Source organism: Notolabrus celidotus, chromosome 2 (assembly GCF_009762535.1).
Source record: "Notolabrus celidotus isolate fNotCel1 chromosome 2, fNotCel1.pri, whole genome shotgun sequence".
Taxonomy (NCBI): Eukaryota; Metazoa; Chordata; class Actinopteri; order Labriformes; family Labridae; genus Notolabrus; species Notolabrus celidotus.
In genome coordinates, this window is record NC_048273.1 from 21,737,174 (window position 1) to 21,751,292 (window position 14,119).

Genomic DNA, 14,119 nt, shown 5'->3' on the forward strand with positions numbered 1-14,119 from the left:
GCCATCTTCTGCCTGCTGGTGCTGTCTAGCTACACTGCCAACCTCGCCGCCGTCATGGTGGGGGAGAAGACCTTTGAGGAGGTGTCTGGGATCCATGACGCAAAGGTCAGAGTCCTGGAAAAGTCCTTGAAGGAAATAAATCAGGAGTGATAAAAATCTGATCAATAAAAACTTAATCAACAGAAATCTGATCCATAAAACTGATCAATAGGAACCCGATCAATAAACAATGATTGATAGAAACATGGTCAATGCAAACTCAGTGTCATGCACTTGTCTGTCCTCTCACATTGAGTTTGACTGTTTGTCTGGATGCTGAGTTTTTCAGCTGAAGTGTTTTTCTTTAGTTCCTGGTTGGATGGATTAATGATGAAGTTTTGTTTGATCAGTTAATCTGACTGAAAGACTCACCAGACAAACATACACACAGACACACACAGACAAACATACACACAGACACGTATCTGATGCACCGTCAACTTTATCTCATCACGACAGAGAGTGTCCCATGGTAATCCTTTGAAAGTATTTAATCACACGGAGACACAAGGACACAAGGATAGTTTCTTATGATACTACTACTGCTACTACTTTACTACCAATAAGAAGAAGAAGAGGAGAGAAGAAGAAGAGGAACAAGAAGAATGATAGCAATTAACATTCAAATAATCAAATAAACTGAAATTGTTAGTGAAAAGTATTTTATAAAACAAAATTAAATAAGCAGTCAATAAGACCCCTTCCCCTTCCATCCCCACCCCACACTACATACACAGAAAACATTATAAATAAAAGCCAAATGGAGCCAAAACAAGGGATAGGTTGAGGAAAGGCTATCATCAGACATTAATAAGGAAAGACTGGAGGTACTATAAAATTAAATTAAAATTAAAGTAGAAAGCTAAGACAAACAAAATGGAGGTAATAAATAACATAAAAAAATACTTAGATAGTAATTTTATATTAAGATAAAAGTGAAATAAATAACGAATAAACAATTCAGTGACCACAATGACAATCAAATAAAATTTAAATACTACAGTGTGTGAGGTGATAAAACACTCTCAAATTTACACTTGACAAAATAAATAAAATAAAGTAACATTAACTATGATCAAATAAAACTAATTTAAAAGTTATCAACCAATCAATCTGGGATAGGATCCAAGTGGTGTCAGCAAAAGTAAGACAACAAAGATCTTCAGGTAGACTGTTCCACAGGCATAGTTAGTAATGATGAAAAGCTGCCTCCTTATGAGTTTTTGTTCTGACTTTTGGTACAAATCAAAGTCAACCACCTGAAGACCTGTGGGCTATCACTATCACAGGCTCAAACAATGAAAGCAAATCTGGTAAAGAAGGAGCCAGACTATTGAGAGATTAAAAAAACACTAGAATAACCTTTAAATCAATTATAAAAGAATATGAAGCTAATATAATAACAATAATAATAACAATAACAATACAGTAGTCAGTTAAAACAAAGGAGGAAGCTTAATGAAACTGGTGAAATCTTTGGGTGTTCTTTGGCTGACTGCAGCTCAGACTGTTTTTTAACTCCCATGTCCTGTGGTGAAATAATGACAGATTAAATTTGTTCTGTAGATCACCTGCCTCGTTTTAATTAAACTTTAATTCAGCAGCTAACTGAAGCATGAAACGCATCACTGAGTGTTTAAACAGCCAAGGCTGCAGTGAGCTCCAAGGTTTAATAATCGGCCATCTGTGAGATGAGCTTCTCTTTCGGAATAATGACTGAATCTGAGCCACGCTCTGTTTGCTGATAAAGATAATGCTGATACATTCACCTCTACCATATCTTAACACCACCTCTAAACTACTTACCACTATCTCTTTATCATATCTGCACCTTCTCCTAAACTATCCTTACGCCATCCCTAAACTATCTCTAAGCTATCCTTACACCATCCCCAAACTATCTCTAAGCTATCCTTACACTTCCCTAAACTATCTTTAAACTATCCTTACACCATCCCTAAACTATCTCTAAGCTATCCTTACACTATCTCTTAATCTCTTCACCATCCCTACACTATCTCTGAATAACCTCTACATCATCTCTAAACTATCCTTACAATATGTTTATATCATCATTAAACCATCTCTAAGCCACTCTTACACTATCTCTTTATCGTCTCTAGACCATTCTAAGCTATTTCTACCCTCTTGTATTCATCTCTAAACTAAATTTACACCTCCCTGACACCATCTCTACACTATCCTTGACACACACGCAAAAGATAAATGGACCTATAATGTGGGCACACGCAGGGGGATGTGATTAAAGGCAATGTTTTATGGCAGTCCAGGTGTCCATACAGCAAACAAATCCAAAGAGGCAGGTAAAGGCAAAAGTCAAACAACAGGCAATGGTCAAGTAGAAGGAAAAACTCACAAGAAAGAAAGAAGAAGAAAGAAAGAAAGAAAGAAAGAAGGAAAGAAAGAAAGAAGTGAAGAAAGAAAGAAAGGAAAATGGAATGAAAGAGAAAGAAAGGAAAGGAATGAAAGAAAAAAGAAGAAAGAAAAAAGAAAAAGAGAGAAGAAGAAAAGAAAGAAAGAAAGAAAGAAAAGAAAAAAAGAAGAAAGAAAAAGAAAAGAAAGAAAAAAAAGAAGAAAGAAGAAAGAAAGAGTCATGAGGTCTAATGCACATTATGAGTTTTTGTTAATGCTGTTGTTTGTGTCAAGAAGAAGGTGCACATCCTCTTGAGTCCTCCTCATTCCTCACCTGAAGTAGGTTCCACGATTGGGGAGCTGCTGCCTGATTGGCCAAGTGAGCAGGTGACCAGCTTTAAAAGGAGCTGCAGGGAAATGGCGCTCTACATCTACACTGTTTTGTGACCTGAGGCCAAAAAGAGCCTTTGAACCTGATGTTAATTTTTCTCAATTTTCTTTTGTCATCACAGGGAACCCAGCAAACTGTGTGTTTTCCCTAAATATAACTGGCTGAATAAAAAATGAGCCTACACTTCAAGAAACGCCTGGTTGCAAGTTTTTTTTTACTGTTACCACTCACACTGCCTGTCCCACTGTATAAAAGAAAGAAAGAAAGCTGGCAGGAGGTGACTCAAGGGAACATACAACAAATTGGCAGCTTTAGGGAGAATACACATGGATTTAATACACAGACAATCAGGGGAAATGAGACACAGGTGAGCACAATCAGGAGGTCAACGACCGCCTAATCGTTAGAATGAGCTGTGATTGGTTGTATAGGATTGGAAAACAATGATTCAAACTGCAGCTTGACAAATCACAGCAGCTGAGTTGTATGACTTATTTGTCCTGCATGAACTACTGCAAAAGTTAATTTATCAAAATAAAGCAGGTAATATACTTTAAACTGATAAACAGAAAGGAAGCATGACCTCGGGTGACTTGATGGGCAGTGTCAATCCTTGCATCAGCTCTACACCTACAAAATGCCTCTTAATCATCTCTACACCATCTCCACACGTGTCTGCTATACTCTCTATGTCCCTCGCTACTCGCTATCACATCATACTACTTCTTCATAATCTCCAGATATCCTTTTGTCCTCTTCTTGACATGTTTACACAATCTTAAATCATCGGTCTACTACACTTATCTTGACCGTATCTCTACATTATCTTCAATATCCCACATCATATCTGCTCTACACAAGTCTTTGTTGACTACTCTATCTTGCCACTATCACTTAGCATTAAAGTGTTAAACTTGTTATTAACTTTTTTTTGTAATTTTTTCTATTATCTTTTTTCTGTCTTCTTCTTCTTCTTCTTCTTCTTCTTCTTCTTCTTCTTCTTCTTCTTCTTCGTTGGTGACCCAGCTGCACCACCCTCCTGGGGTTTCAGGTTCGGAACAGTGAGGGAGAGCAGTGCTGAGGATTACATGAAGAAAAGTTTCCCTGAGATGCACGAGTACATGAGACGCTTCAATGAACCGACTACACCTGAAGGCGTCGCTACTCTCAAGTAAGAGACTGAAACCCGACCAGAACACATCAGACCTGTTGAGATCATAACAGCAAAGTTTCACAAAGTTGCCAAAGTTTATGTTGCTATAGTAACAGTGTTGCTCTGTTTCTTACTGTAGATGCTGTTTGCTATAGTGATGCAATGGTTGCCATAGTAAGGTGTGCTCTGTGTTGAAGGAGATCCTCCTCAGCTCGATGCTTTCATCATGGACAAAGCTTACTCGACTACGAAGTTTCCATCGACGCAGACTGTAAACTGGCAACTGTTGGGAAACCATTTGCCATCGAAGGTGAGACACTGTGAGGTGCGTGTGTGTGTGTGTGTGTGTGTGTGTGTGTGTGTGTGTGTGTGAGGGTAATGCTCAGGGAATGAGGACATTATCTCTCTAACAGTGATTTGTGAAAATGAAATATTAAAATTAAAACTGATTTGCAGTCAAGGATGTATCACAGTGCAGTGTGTGTGTGTTTGATCACCAGGTGTGTGTATCAGAGTCACGTTACATGCTGATCTCAGGACAGTTTCACGTTCTTGATGATTCCAGGTCCTCAGAAGGATAGAAACATCAGAACGTCTGTGTTTCTGCAGTTCACTTCCTGTCATAAAGTTTCATCAGATTTCATCAGAGAGAGACTTTAACTTAACATTCAACACAGCAGTTTACACACATACACACACATGTACACACATACACACCCACACACACACTAAAGATAAAACTGATGTGTATTCTCTTTTACTCCTAAAACAGGTCTGATTGCAGCCTGAGAGACAAACCCCAGGGCCCAGAGGTCTAAGAGGTTTAATGACGACAAAGAATACGTTCACATCTCACTGTTATGTGATGTTCATTGTTCGTTTTGTTGTTGTTGCCAGGTTACGGTATCGGCCTGCCCCAGAACTCACCTTTAACCTCCAACATCTCTGAGTTCATCAGCAGGTACAAGTCAGAAGGGTACATGGATTTGCTGCATGACAAGTGGTACAAAGTGGTGCCATGTGGGAACCGAGTTTTCGCTGTGACTGAGGTCAGTCTGCTATTTGGGGCATTAAAATGTTTTTTATTTATGTTCTTTTTGGGCATTTTTACCTTCCAACCACTGACCTCCAACTCCTGACCACTTACTCAACTTACTTACTGCCAGGAAGGTAAAGCTCTCCTCTTCCTCCTCTTTCCTCTTCCTTCCTCCTCTTCCTCCTCCTCCTCTTCCTCCTCTTCCTCCTCCTCCTCCTCTTCTCCTCCTCCTCCTTCTCCTCTCCTCTCCTCCTCCTCCCTCCTCCTCCTCTCCGCCTCCTCCTCATCCTCCTCCTCCTCCTCCTCTCCCTCAGACTCTGCAGATGGGGATCAGTCACTTCTCGGGTCTGTTCGTGTTGCTGTGTGTCGGAGTGGGTGGGGCTTTGCTGACTCTGGCATGTGAACACGCTTTCTACAAACTCGTCCTGCCGCACATCCGCCGCCGACAGAACCTGAAGTACTGGCTGCACACCTCACAGGTGAGTCTGTGAGCAAGGTTACTGGTTTAGATTTTAACCAGGGCGGTCAGAGTGACCCATGAGGCTAGATGAAGGTAACCAGTGAAATGTGACAGATAACAGACAGATAAACTCTGAATAACCTGTCATCTACCCTTAGCTGGGAATAACAAATTTGTCATTCCCAACACCTGAAACATCAAAACATCTCAGAGCTCAGTTGATCATGTTTCTGACCAGAGAGCACTGATTATCACCAGGTCACACCAGGTCTGCGAGTTCAAAACGTGGTTGAACACAATTTCTAGTTAAGGATGGACTTTACACTTTGCAAATTTGTTGGGGGAATGCACTCCTGAGTTAGCCCCAAGGTCCAAGCTCCAAGCATTAGTGACATCTTAAATTTGACTCCTAGCTCTGAGCAGGTGTACAGTCCTCTGTAAAACACTGGTTGTCATGGTGCATCATTTTGAAAGATATGAAAATTAGAGAATGAAGAGGAGCAGAGGGTTTTACCTGCTGTTCAGTGTCAGCACTGATTTCTTTGTGATAGATTACATCCATTAAAAATGTATGATCACGCAAATCTGTGCACACACTGTCATTTTACATGAGCCAGGATAATTTAACCTGTACAGTAATAGAGTTCTGCTAAAACAATACATGTTGTTGACAATGTCACCACTGGATGTCAGTGTTACTTTACACTGAAGATTAATCAACACCAGGGGCGGAGCTGGATTCTCAGCGCAAAGGGGGCAGAGCATCTCAAGGGGCCCTTCTGATAGTCAAATTCACACCTCTAAAACAGCTGATATATTTTCTCCCCTACTTATCAATAAAAAACACAAATTCTCACTTATTGATGAAAGACATCCCATAAAAGGCAGCAGGTTGCTTGTCGAGTTTGTCGAGTTCAAATGTTTCAGCTGCACCGAGGACAGCACACAGCACTACTGCATGGATTAATGAATGGTTCAGCACCGACGCCAGTGGACAGCGACAGGCAGGAACATTGTCCAGCACTGTCTTTCTCAGGAATAACATTAACATAAAATAGACACAGCGGTTAAAACACAATTTCAAAGGCAGTCTACAATATCTCAGGAGATGACACATAGGTGCCAAGATCCGTTTAACACGTTAAACATCAGTGTTAGGATCCATGGCTGACACAATGAATACAAAGTCTCAAAAAGAGTGGAACTCCTCCACAACTTCCTCTGGCTTGAAGATGTCCTGTAAACCTAATCATAACCCTAACCCTAATCATAGCCCTAACCCTAAACCTAATCATAACCCTAAACCTAATCATAACCCTAACCCTAAACCTAAACCTAATCATAGCTTTAACCCTAACCCTATTCACACCGCTAACCCTATTCATAGCGCTAACCCTAATCATAGCCCTAACCCTAAACCTAATCATAACCCTAACCCTAATCATAGCCCTAACCCTAAACCTAATCATAACCCTAACCCTAAACCTAAACCTAATCATAGCTTTAGCCCTAACCCTATTCACACCGCTAACCCTATTCATAGCCCTAACCCTAGTCATAGCGCTAACCCTAATCATAGCCCTAACCCTAAACCTAATCATAACCCTAACCCTAAACCTAATCATAGCTTTAACCCTAAACCTATTCACAGTGCTAACCCTAATCATAACCCTAACCCTAATCATAGCCCTAACCCTAAACCTAATCATAACCCTAACCCTAAACCTAATCATAGCTTTAACCCTAAACCTATTCATAGCGCTAACCCTATTCATAGCCCTAACCCTAATCATAGCCCTAACCCTAAACCTAATCATAACCCTAACCCTAAACCTAAACCTAATCATAGCTTTAACCCCAACCCTATTCACAGCGCTAACCCTATTCATAGCGCTAACCCTATTCATAGCCCTACCCCTATTCATAACCCTAACCCTAACCCTAACAGTTTCCATTACCTTAACCCAGTGGCGGACCTGGACTCTCAGCGGAAAGGAGGCAGAGCATCCTCAAGGGGCTCTTCTGATGTTAAATTCACACCTGTAAAACAGCTGATATATTTTCTCCCCTACTTATCAATTAAAAAGCACAAATTCTTACTTATTGATCCAACACAGCCCAGAAAAGCCGCTGCTGTGACCTCACATCACAGCTGATAAAGGGGAAAGCCCCAACCTAACAACTGATGAGCTGAAGTCCGAGATCGCACCTCCTCCTTCCCTATTAAGAATTTTAAAAACATTGTTACGTAAAAGTGACCAATCAGAATCAGGTATTTAATACAGTTGAGTAATTAGTTAGAAATTTGTGTAAAAACTAGTTTCAGTCTGTGGTTTAGTGTGGACTTCAAACTTAAGAGTGCTTCATGAAGCAGTGAGATGTGGAAGAGTCTCTCTAAGGGTTCAAAGGAGGTTTTAATGAAAAGATGGTCGTGCAGACTGTAGATTGAGTGTTAGAGTTTTTATACAGCACAGTGGCAGAATGTCAGGAGTTTATCAGGGTTTGAGGGTTCTTAAGGCTTTAGATGAGGATCTGAGGATTATCTAGTTCACAGATGAACAAACTCTTGACATCTGAACTAAAAAATGTATTTCTCTGTGTGTTTGTGAGAAACATTTGGAGGATGGAGCTGTGCTGATGTTCTTTCTGGTCTGTTTGACAGAAAATCCATCGAGCTCTCAACATGACCTATGATGACGTAAAAAAGCAGCAAGCAGAGAAAGAGAAGAGGTTTGTGTAGAGTCTGATGTCATTTAAATAATTAATATCAAAAACATCTGGATCAGAAACAGATGAATGTTTTCAATTATTCATTTTTAAAGTTCAGGAATCTGATGATGGACAATAAACATCCTGATGTCTTCTGACTCTCCAAATTCTAATAAACAGGTTATCTTATCAGCACACCTGTTTCGCTGTTTGTGTTTAGCTGTAACCTACAGAAGGCTCCGCCCCCTTCGGGTCTACCTGCCCCTCCGGCCCCTGGGGCATCTGCCAGGTGGAATAATGAGACAACTAAGGAGGACGCTGCTGCTGCTGTTAAGGACGCCAAAGACTTCAAACGAGTCCACTTCAACCTGGAGACGCTCAACACCCGCCGCCTACTCGCTCGCATCGCCAACACTGATGGCAAGGGAGGCGGAGCCAAAGGTGAGGAAGAGAGGCCAGCCAAGAAACCAGCGGTGCCAAACAGCAGTGTTTGTCAGAATGGAGGACCAGCTTCATTAGCCAGTCTGGTGCTGTCCCTTCCTTCATCTTCCTGTCCTAAAACCTCTGCCCCTCCCTCTAGAGCTAAAGCCCCTCTCCCCATAACAAATCCTCCCTCTTCCATTGTTGCTCCTCCCCCTGCTGTTGTGGCCCCGCCCCAGCCTGGTGAACTGGAGGAGCTCCAGGAGCAGATCGAGCAGATGCGGGAGAAGCTGAGGACGGCGTTGGCGAGGAGGGCAGAGATCCAGACCACTCTAACCAAACCTGCTGTCCCGGAGACAAACAGCACTACTGTAGTTACTATGACAACAACAGCAACAGCAACAGAAACATCAACAACAACAACAACAGCAACAGCAACAGCAACAGCAACAACAACAACAACAACACCAACACCTGTCCCTCCCAGACCACCACCTACTGTTGCCCCAGTCACAACACTGCCTGCCAACACTAAGTGTGTGACGACCATGACAGACCCCCACAAAGTTCTTTCCAAAGTCCGGCCTTTCCAGAGCAGACTGGCCAATCAGAGGAGGTGATACTCTCTGGTCATGTGACCCACTGCACAAAGCAGCCTTTTTAAACTGATGAGAGGAAAATAAACTAAAAATAATTACGGTTTATGTTTATGTCTCACATACCAGGAAGCGTTCGGTGCTTCGGTAAGGCTTTGTTCATTTTCAAACTGGAATATTTTTTCCCATAGGGGCAGCAGAGAGAAAGGTTGCTAAAAATCTTCCCTCCACAATAAAAGCCCTATCACTCTGTGGTCCTGATGTCAGTGAAACAGCTGGTTACAAAATAACATCAGTGATAACTCCATTTAAAAAAATAATGAAGTCACTCATAATCTCCGCAAACTGTGATTTTTAACTATACATGAATTATGTATTTGAAATGCATTTTTGTTAAAACAATGTAGTTAAAAAGGTTTTAAGTCCAAACATGATCCTGCTTTTCTGTTTTATACCACAGTCACTGAAAATTTTCCTTTCCATTAATTTTTCTGTTGTAATTCTTAACAGAAGTAGAAAATAACAGCAGCACTGTATCAGGACCTTCTCTTGTTACTCCTCTGTTGGTGTTTTCTTCTCTCAGTCAGTCCTGTAACTCTCTCTCATACAGAGTTGTGTTGTGTTTGCTTTGTCTGTTTTCTTCAGTTTGTTAGATGTCTCTTTCTCCTAGTTCCTCATGTGTTTTCACATACCTCACTAGTTTCTGTTTTCATCCTATCATGGTCTTCTCTCTGCTGGTGACCGGCCAACATTGACCACCAATCTAAAGTTTACTGCTCTCCAAATTGAGCGCAATATTAAAAATGTGCCCCATGTTGTTTACAGATGCTATCAGAAAGTAGCAATTTTGTTAGCTTGTCAAGAAGAAGAAGTTAACTAATAAACAAGTCACTAGATGTACTTCAGAACTACTTTCTGTGGATTGATTTGATATGACTTAAGTGTGTGATCAGGTTTATAACCATTGTTATGGGGTTCAGGTCAATATATAACATGTTTATATTTCATAACACACTAATTTGTTATGGATCTGTGGTGAGCAATAATAATAATAATAATAATAATGGTAATAATAATAATTCAGATTTAAATGTTTGTTACTTCAGGGATGATTATTAATTGAAGAGCTTTAGTGGATATTACTTACAAACGTTTGTGAACCCTGAATAAATATCTGAGGCACTCCAGATTTAAATAATCCATTAATATAGATTTTATAGTTTCATGTTGCTTTGTTCCTGACTGTAAAAGATAATTTGTATTATGTTATACTTTAAAATGTAGGAACATTGAAGCTCAGAGTTATCTCTGATGGTTTCTTTGTTAAAGTATTTTTGCCTTGATTTGATAAGAAAACTGAAGAGAGACAGGAAATGTGGGAGTGCAGAGTTGAGGACTATAGCCTCTGCACATGGGGCACTTAAATCACTAGACGAACGGCGCACGATCTCTGAAGATTTTTATGAGATTTCCATGGTTCCCTCAGATGTTTAATGTTAAAAATAATAAAATGCATTATTCGGATTCAAAATTCAAGCTTTAAAAAACTATTTAATTCTTAATGAACTAACTAAACTAAAGTCAATAAATTTGATCAGTTCTGGTCTGGTCACAAATCCTCCTCAGACAGTTTAAAATTTCTGCAGTTACCCAGATCTGGACCTGAGTCTAGACCAGAGTTTAGACCTGAGTTTAGACCCAGTTTAAGGGACCATTGTGGATTCTGGTGATGCTGAAACTGAACTTGCTGTGAGGCTGAGGACTGACAGGAGGCTCAGGGGACAAAAAAAACTACTGGCAGTGAACGTAGCACCAAACAAAACACAAGACTGGGATCAGAAAAACTTCTGTCATGTTGGACCTGATCCTGGGACACTGAGTCTCAGCAGATGGTTTCAAATACAATCATTTCATGAAGCAATAATTAGAGAGAAGTTTCTGTACTTCCTGTCGTCTCATTCAGGTCTACCATAAAAACTCTTCACCTGTGAGCAGAAGATTTGGTTCTGGTGTGCACAGAACATGAACTCTTTCCAAGAGCTCCAGCTTAAGTGAAATAATCAAGGTTACCTGTTGAGTTGTATAATGAGTTAATGTGAAACCTGATCTTTATGTTTCATGTCATAACTGACATCATAGCATTAGGTTGATATTAATAAAGACTGTTTGATTGATGCTGTTTAAAGGATGATTAATAAATAAAAACATGATCAGGAAAGAAGATGTTTCTGATTTTATTTTTAATTAATTACAGTTCATCCAAAAGATAAGATCTATACTTTTACTTTTTATCTTTAAAGTTTAATTCAATTAACGTGAAGTTTTTTTACTTTTTAAGTTCATCAGACAGGTGCTGTCAGGTGTGTGTTATTTTTTTAAATATAGTTTTGGGCTGTTTCGCCTTTATTGGATAGGATAGCTGAAGAGAAATAGGAAATGTGGGGAGTAGAGACTGGGGGAAGACATGCAGGAAATGGTCGTGGCCAGGAGTTGAACCGGCGACCCTGCAACGAGGACTGCAGCCTCTGTACATGGGGCACTTAGACCGCTAGGCCATCAGCACCTTGTTGGGTGTGTTTGATGATGTCACTATGGTCATACCCCGAATGATGTCATCCTTCTATGTTTGAGACCATAACATCAACATTGTCACTTGACCGACCCAAGCAGCAACCTCCAGCGGTGAGAAAGAAGCAGATGAGGAAGTTCCTTGAGTGTCCACTTGAGGCTGGCTGCAGAAGCACTGGAAATGACTAACGCACCCATGCAAGAAGCCGATCTCTACAGTAGAAATAAACATGTTTACAGTTTGGTTAAAAAATAGTTCAGGTCATATTTAGCTAATTTCCCTATTGGCAGACACTGTACGGGGGGGGGGGGGGGGGGACTTTTATAAGTTGAGCTTTTTCATTCCCCTTTTCTCATATGTTGACGTAGTAGAGTAGCTACCCAAGTTATAGGACACAGGTTATAAAAGACAGAAACACAACTTAAACATGTAACTGACTCTGAGTTGAACACTTCTTTCTCCTACTTTCTGTGTGCAGAGAGGGGATAGTTGGTTTTACCCCATTGTACTGGTACTAAGAAGCTTAGTTCCACTTGTGGTTTCTAGGGTTTTGAGTAGTGCCAAGATTGTGGGACTCACAACTCCAGTTGAATCCCTGAGCTCATCAGAAGGAGTCTGGGCAGGTATTTCTCAGGCCCGTCACTCAGTAGCTATCCCTGCAGTGGAGGATTACTGCCAATTTCTGAAAAGGGAATGGAATAGTTGTGTCCTTCAGTTTAATACAGACTGCAGAAGGCTTGCCCAATCCCTGCCACAGTGTGATATACCACCCGTATGGGATGAGATGGCAGCTCTGACCTCTCTTGGCCCAAACAGCTTGACAGCTGACCCACGCTGCCCTTGTAGGAAGTGTGATAAGATGGACCGTTTATTCTAAGGGACCTAAAGTTCAACTGCCCGGCTTGACCAGGGAACGCTCTTGTTATTCTGTCAGCAGCTATCAGAGGGACTGAACACAGGTGACCAGGACTCCATGAATCTGATCTATGCTGCCCTTTCCGCTCACTCCCAGCTGGATGTTGCTGGGGAGTATATTTTACCACAGATCTCAATGTGCGCTGGAAAAAGCTGGACTGTGGACCAGGGGATTGTTTTTCTGGGTTGTTGCGGTTTTAGATGTATTCTTGATAAGTTAGGTTCTGAAAAGTAGCATTTAAGCTTGCCATGCATTAACAGCCATATATGTTACACTCTGAGCCCACATCATGCTATTATGTTTCTCTTTGAATACCATGAACTTGTCCATAAAGCAGAGGTGTGTCTGGGAGAGCCAGACTTAACAGCCTCTCTACACAAACCCTATCTCCTCAATGTTAACAGATGGGACACAGGTCAAATTATAAAATCCAAAACAGGTCAAATAAATGTTTGTCAAACATGCTTTCTGCCATTATAGTTCATTCTTATCGTGCTGATTTATGTCACGTTCATTTCTCTGACTAGTTTAGTTTGAATTAGTTATTTGATGCTACGAAATGGGCTGTAAAACCAGGATTGACAGCTGTTGACCAATGAGGCTCCGGCAGTGCTGTGTTAACTGGATTATCAGAATAGTGGAGGAACGGGCAGAGGAAACATAACACTAGCTGTTCTGTTCTGATGTGGACTGGACCCTACTCAGGGTGCCATGATGACTAAGCATCAAGGTGAAGGTGAAGTTTTTTGGGTTTGTTTTAGACGCACGCACGCACGCACGCACGCACACACGCACACACACACACACACACACACACACGAGTCTATGGTTTGAGTGGTTCCCTCTGTTAAAATTGTTTTTCTGGTTTTATTGGACAGACAGACACAGTTTGATGAGTTTCAGGTGATGGTCATCCAGCAGAGGCACTAAGAGAAAATATTACACTTTAACAGCCCCCCTATCAGCTGCTACTGAGGCTCATTTCAAGCTCCACCTCCTTAACCACACAAACGTGTGTGAGATGAGCTGGCCAACGGTGTGTTTAGGGGAGTCAGTCAAGAGGTCCGCTTACCTCCAATTTCCACATGAAGTGTGAGCGTCACAATATGTCAGTGCCGCAGAGCTGATTTGTGCCTGATCTAGTAAATCCTGGTGTTTCAGCAAAGAGTGCCAGGGCACGCATTAGCTCCGCCTCCCACTCCATTCCACTAAAGATACGCTCTACGTCTATTTGGGACAGAGCCCACACCCAGCACGCATCAAGCTGAACAAAGAGGGCAGGAAGTCAAACACACACAACACCATCCAATCAATTTCAAAATAAAAAACAATGTCTGGATTATTGAACATACATTAAATCATAGAGATAAAAACACTTATTATGGATATATTGTGAACTACAAAACAGCCACATATCTGTTATCCACCTCGCCCATAGACTGTTAGTTGTTATCTTT

General features: G+C 41.1%; 1 protein-coding gene across 1 annotated transcript in view; it reads left to right on the forward strand.

The window, feature by feature from the left end:
• grin3bb (glutamate receptor, ionotropic, N-methyl-D-aspartate 3Bb) overlaps nucleotides 1–9,427 on the forward strand; it is a 31,407-nt gene extending 21,980 nt beyond the window's left edge. The window contains 8 exon segments of the mRNA XM_034699701.1: nucleotides 2–105; nucleotides 3,830–3,839; nucleotides 3,842–3,974; nucleotides 4,157–4,266; nucleotides 4,854–5,005; nucleotides 5,307–5,471; nucleotides 8,115–8,182; nucleotides 8,382–9,427. Coding sequence (XP_034555592.1) covers nucleotides 2–105; nucleotides 3,830–3,839; nucleotides 3,842–3,974; nucleotides 4,157–4,266; nucleotides 4,854–5,005; nucleotides 5,307–5,471; nucleotides 8,115–8,182; nucleotides 8,382–9,201 — 1,562 coding nt within the window. The 3' untranslated portion in view covers nucleotides 9,202–9,427.
• Nucleotides 9,428–14,119: the final 4,692 nt, after the last annotated feature.